Source organism: Gavialis gangeticus, unplaced genomic scaffold, assembly GCF_001723915.1.
Source record: "Gavialis gangeticus isolate Ggan-Ray unplaced genomic scaffold, GavGan_comp1, whole genome shotgun sequence".
Lineage (NCBI taxonomy): Eukaryota > Metazoa > Chordata > Crocodylia > Gavialidae > Gavialis > Gavialis gangeticus.
The window spans coordinates 22,710,870-22,716,260 of NW_017729014.1; the positions used below are offsets into that span (position 1 = coordinate 22,710,870).

A 5,391-nucleotide genomic window follows, 5' to 3' on the forward strand; every position below is an offset into this window, starting at 1 on the left:
GGGCCAGAGTTGGGGAGCTGGACCTCATGGGTGCAACTGGGGGGGGAGGCTCAGCCGAAGCCGTCAGTGGGACCCAGAGTGGAGAAGCAGTGTCACCGTCCTTGGCACGGGCTCAGCTCGCAGCCAGGGGCGTTCAGGTACAGCCCCAAGCTCCATCCACCCCCCCTGAAATCCAGCCAGGGGAGGGAGTCAGCAAGGGGCCTGCAGCCCAGCTCCCTCCAGAGGCAGGGAATCAAACACCAGCGCCCTCCGCTCCCCTCCGCAGAGGGGCGCTGGGCATGGCACAGCATGAATAAGCCACTCCCTGGCCCTGAAGCATGACGGGTGCTCCCCCACATCATGGGGAAACTGAGGCACAACGTGATAGTGAGCCAGTGGCAGAGCTGGGAGAGGTACCCCAGAGGCCTGCCTCCTACCCACTAGGCCACACAGCCCTCCTACTGAACGCTGACACTGGGGGGGATGGAGGGGGGGCTGGATCTCGCCTGCAGGGAAGATGCCAGGGGTGTCCCCAGGGCCACAACCAGGATGTGGCAGGGCCCGAGTGCGAGTCTAGGTGGCCTATGGACTTGCAGGAGGGTGCTGGGGCAGCCCTGGGTGGCACAGAGCATAAAGCCCGGATCTGCTGGCAGAGGAGAGGGCTGCTTTGATGCGGGGAGCAGAGCCAGGCGGCACCCAGAGGGACCCTCCATGCATCCCACGGAGCCACCGGCTGCTTACAGGTGGCAGCTTGTGATGCTATACGGGAGGTGGGACAGAGGGGCTGAGCCAGGGCGGCGCGGGGCTCGGAGCTGGCATCCCAGGGCCGCGCAGCTCTGCAACGGGCAACCCTGCAGCTAGGCAAGACGTGGGGCAAAGGTCGAGTGCGGGGATCGAGAGGAGGTAGAAAGAGAGGCCCGTGGCGGGCAGGAGAGCCGGAGAGACCAGAGAGGGAGGTCCGGGAACCACGGGCAGGGGCTGGGAGCAGGGGACAGGACGAGGGGATGGGGCCAGGGCTCCGGACACTCACGATGCCGGTGGCTTTGGCGACGTCGGGGTTGTTGTGGCCGAAGCTGCCGCTGTGGCTGGTGGAGACCGTGTTCTGCCGCTTGCTGCTGAGCCCCACGGCGTCCATGGACTGGCTGCGGCTGCGGATCACACGCTGCAAGGGAAAGCCGCGGCCATCACCCGCCATGGCTCCCCGCGGTGCTGGCCCGGGCACGGCGGAAGAGGCTGGGGGAGCCCAGCCGAAGGGCTCGGAGAGGGACTCGGAGTCTGAGCCAAGGGGGTCCCGGCTCGGCTACTGCCCTCATCCAGCTGGGCTGGGGCAGGGCTGGACCGCAGGCTCTGCAGGGGGGTCACGCACGTGGGAGCCGAGCCCCGGGGGAAGCCAGCGCCTGCCCCTCTCACCTTGAAGGACTCGAAGAAGCCCCCGCCGCCCCCGCCGCCGTTCTCCATCTTGTCCTCATCCCCGCCCAGGCCCATCATGGACTGGCTGTTGACGTGCAGCTCCTCGTACAGCGTCTCCAGCAGCGCCGCCCGCGTGCGCTCCTGCCGCGCGGGAGAGGGGTGCGTGAGGGGTCCCCGCAGGGGGCAGTGGCGATACGGGAGGGAAGGGGCGACAGCTTGGCTACGGGGGGCAGGCACCGCGGTCCACCCCCACCCTCTCTGCCATGACGTGCCCATCGACCCTCAAGCTCACGGAAAGAGCGACAGGAGCCGCGAGCGATGCAGGGAGCGGGCTGCTGGGAGGGAGGGCAGTTAAGGCAGGTGCTTCGATGATGCCCCCCCAGGGACACGGCCCCAAGGGCCAGGCCGGGCCCGGCGGGGCTCACCTCCAGCTTGGCGAACTTCTCAGCTTTGTAGCAGGCGTACTCCGCGTTGATCAGCTTGGTGAGCAGGAACTCCTGGAAATCGGTGCCCTGGGGACCCGCCCAAGAGGGGGTTAACCCCGAGCCCCCAGCTGCACGCTACACACGGGACCCCGCTCCTGCCTGTTCGGGCTCTGACCCACCCAGCGCTCCCCGCCCCGGCAGTCCAGGCGGATGAGCGGGTGCATGCTGGCCCGTGCGACGGCCGCCTGGTGCCTTACCTTTCTGAAGATGGCTGGGTCTGGCAGCGGGGGGCCGAAGAAAGGCACGTCGTCCCGGGCTGTGACAGAGACCTGCAATGCACAGAGCGCGGCCGCGGGGCTGTTGGTCTGGCTGACGGCAGGTCGGGATGTCCGTGCAAGACGCCTTGATCCATAAGCTGCCTAGTCCCTAGCCCCGTCTCAGCCCCGGTGCAACCAGACAGGCCTTCACAGAGCCCAGGGGGAGCCCCTCATGGACCCCCCGCTGCATCGCCAGCAGGGCCCAGCCCATCAGGGCTCTTCCTCCGGGCGTTACTGAGACCCCTCAGCAGGGACCCACAGCAGGTTATCTCCCCTCCCGGGGCTGTTGAGAGCAGACAGCCCGGGGTGCCTCTGGAAGGAGGTCCAATCCCCGCCAGTCCCTCTGAGCCAGTGCCAGACTGGCTCGTGCCAGACTTTAGGCTTAAGAGTCTCTGCAGCACCTGGGCTTGGTCTCCGGGCAGCGTTAGGAGGGCACAGGGTGGTGGACAGGGCTCTTTAATCCTTTCTAGGCTGGGAGGCAATGATCACCCCTTCTGCCCCTTGGTTTAGGACTCAGAACTCTTTACAACCAGGTGTATTGTCATCCTCCCGGGGGGAAACTGAGGCACGGACAAACAGGCACACACGCTCTGTCCCACACACCAAAGCAGTGAGCAGCAGGGCTTGAAACAGGACCCAGGGGTCCTGGCTTTCCTATTCCCTGCCAAAATGAGTAGACCCCACTCTGGCCCCAGAGTCCTTGGGAGTCCTGAACCCCTGCTCGTGACGCAGCAGGACCACCTCCACTGCTCCCAGAGGCTGAGGCTCAGCCCCTAGGTCCCTGCCACAGGCCATACCTGGGTGGTATAAGGGGCCAGGCCCGGGCTGCCCCGCGGGGCCCTCACCTTGTAGAGGGTGTTGTCGGAGCAGGGGCTCTCCACCTGCACCACGATGTAGGCGTGCAGGAAGTTGGAGGCGATCATGTCTGGCACAAATGGTGTGTTCTCGTCCTGGAAGACGATGGCCACGATGTCATTGCCTATGTGCCTCTTCCTCTGCAACTGAGTGCACGAGCAGGGGGGTCATTTTCCAGGCTTGGAGGAGAGCTTTGGAGCCCCAGCACCAGCCCCAACAGCAAGCCGGGGCCCCAGGCCACACGGATGAGGTAGGGGGGCAGGCTGGGGCGTGTGCCAGGGAGACTGGGGGGATGCTGGAGGGGCAAGGAACAGCAGGGTTCCCCCCGGTCCCTGCCCCACTGGCAGCCTGACCCCCTATTTCACCCCCGGGCATGGCCTTGGCCTCTCACAAACTGAGAGTGACTGTAGCACGCGTGTTTGGGTGTGCACATTGAGTCATGCATGTGCAGAACAAGGGCTATGCTCCCCCCTGGAAGGGGTCAGGCTGGCTGGAGCAAACCCCTGCATGCACGTGCAAGTGCACGCGTGTGCAGATTGTGTCGGGCCCGGTGGCGCTCCCTTACCTGCTGGGCGTCCCCCTCGGTGTACGGCAGCTTGGTGGACACGTGGAACATGATCTCCTTGTTGCGGAAATTGCAGTAGACGGACTCGGTCCCTGTCTGCCCGTGGGTCACGTCCAGCCCGCCCCGGAACCTGCCCCCGGGCACACACGGGCCTCAGGCGGGGGCCAGCCGTCCGCAGCCCCCCTGCCCACCCACGGCCGCAGACAGCAGCGCCAGGCCCAGGTCAGCACCTCCGGGACGATGCCGCCCTCCCCTCCGCGGCTCCAGGCTGGCGGGGGCAGAGGGAGCTCGCTCACCCCTTGAAATCCTGCAGCTTCACCTTCTGGCCCAGGAACTCGAGGAACTCCACGAAGGCCGGGCTCTCCTCATTGGTGCTGAACAGCTCCTCCTCTGACGTCTGCAAGAGCCCGGCACGCGGAGGGCTTGCACGGGGGCCGGCAAGCTCTGCCCAGGGCCCCCCTGGCTGGGAGCGGGGCTGGAGGGGGAGGCCAGGCAGCCACCCAAGGAGCTGCTGGGCGAGATGCTCCTTGCGGGGCCGGGATGGGGAAGGAGACCATCTGCATTGTCCCCGAAGCAAAGTGTGGGGGAATCGGACTCTGCTGAGTGAATCCACCCTCCCACCGGCTGCACAGGGCCGTTCCTCAGCTGGGGAAACTGAGGCACAATGCCAGAACCTAACAGCTGGCATCCCAGGGCAGGGCAGGGCAGGGCAGGGCAGGGCAGGGCAGGGGGCCAGCTAGCCCCACCACGGAGGGGGACCTGCTGTTCCAGGCGGGCTCGGCCCACGGTCATCGGGCAGCGAGCAGGCCTGCCTCCGACAGTCCACGCGGCCCCAGAGGGGGTCACGCACAGCCCCCAGGCTCCTAGTACCGGTGTGCAGCAGCATGGCTGGCCGCCTGGAGCACGTGGGGCCAGGATGCGTGCAGCCCCCCGCCACGCAGACTTTGTTGGAGAGGGAGAGCACGCCCTGGCTGCGGTGCTGAGTACCCCAGTGAGCCTGACCTCCCTTCCTCCAGTGCCTGGCAGAGAGTTGCTTAGGTGCTGGGCCTTTCCCATGTCTCCTTGGGACCCTCGTGCTGGTCTTGGGAGACGTGGGAAAGGAAGGTCCCCATCCTGCACCTTGGAAAGCCGCTTGCAAAGGGCCAAGCAGGTTCCCTGGCCTGCAATTCCCAGCTGCAACTGCCAGGGGGTGCTGCCACCCTAAAAAAACCTGTCGGGGGGCACAGGGGGCCGGTGGCCATCTCTTTAACCCTTCCTTTGCTGGAGGGGTCCTGATCTGCTGCCCTCACTGCTCAAAGGGGTGATAGCCCCAGTGCTCGCAAACACCCGGAGTGGTGCCAGGCCCCAGGGACCGATTGGCCCCGGCAGTGGCTGCACGCACCCACCTGGCCCAGCTTCTGGTAGATGACACCGAACTTGAAGTTATTGCTGATGACGTGCTCGTCGAAGGAGACGATGAGGCGGGAGGCCTGCAGGACAGGGGGAGGCTGGTGAGTTCATGGGCATTGCACTAGCAAGAGGGACCCGCCTCAGGGCTGGGGTGGGGGGCACGCGTGTGCATGTGTGCACATGTGTGCGATGGGGAGGGGGCCCCTGTGGGAACCAGAAAGCCCGTATTTGTTTCTGCCCAGGAAAGGGGAAAGCTTCCACCTGCTCTGGCTGTTGCCACTACAGAGCTGAGCCCTGAAGCTTGTGCCCCCTGCCTACCTTTGGGTACAGCACAGGGTAGAAGCGGTCCACGTTCACATCCTCGCACACCAGCTGCAAGAGGAGAGAGTGGGAAAGGGCGCATGCCATCACAGGGGACCCGCTCTGCTCTCCCACCCCAAGGTCACTTGGG

The 5,391-nt window shown here is 65.9% G+C and overlaps 1 protein-coding gene across 1 annotated transcript in view; it reads right to left on the minus strand.

Moving 5' to 3' along the window:
* The window catches only part of RAP1GAP (RAP1 GTPase activating protein), a 76,406-nt gene that overhangs the window by 19,814 nt on the left and 51,201 nt on the right, over positions 1 to 5,391 (minus strand). Inside the window, exons 11-18 of the mRNA XM_019512012.1 lie at positions 4,937 to 5,020; positions 3,848 to 3,948; positions 3,552 to 3,681; positions 2,977 to 3,132; positions 2,072 to 2,143; positions 1,815 to 1,901; positions 1,390 to 1,530; positions 1,010 to 1,141 (exon numbers count right to left, since the gene is read on the minus strand). Coding sequence (XP_019367557.1) covers positions 1,010 to 1,141; positions 1,390 to 1,530; positions 1,815 to 1,901; positions 2,072 to 2,143; positions 2,977 to 3,132; positions 3,552 to 3,681; positions 3,848 to 3,948; positions 4,937 to 5,020 — 903 coding nt within the window. The remainder of the gene's footprint in view (positions 1 to 1,009; positions 1,142 to 1,389; positions 1,531 to 1,814; positions 1,902 to 2,071; positions 2,144 to 2,976; positions 3,133 to 3,551; positions 3,682 to 3,847; positions 3,949 to 4,936; positions 5,021 to 5,391) is intronic.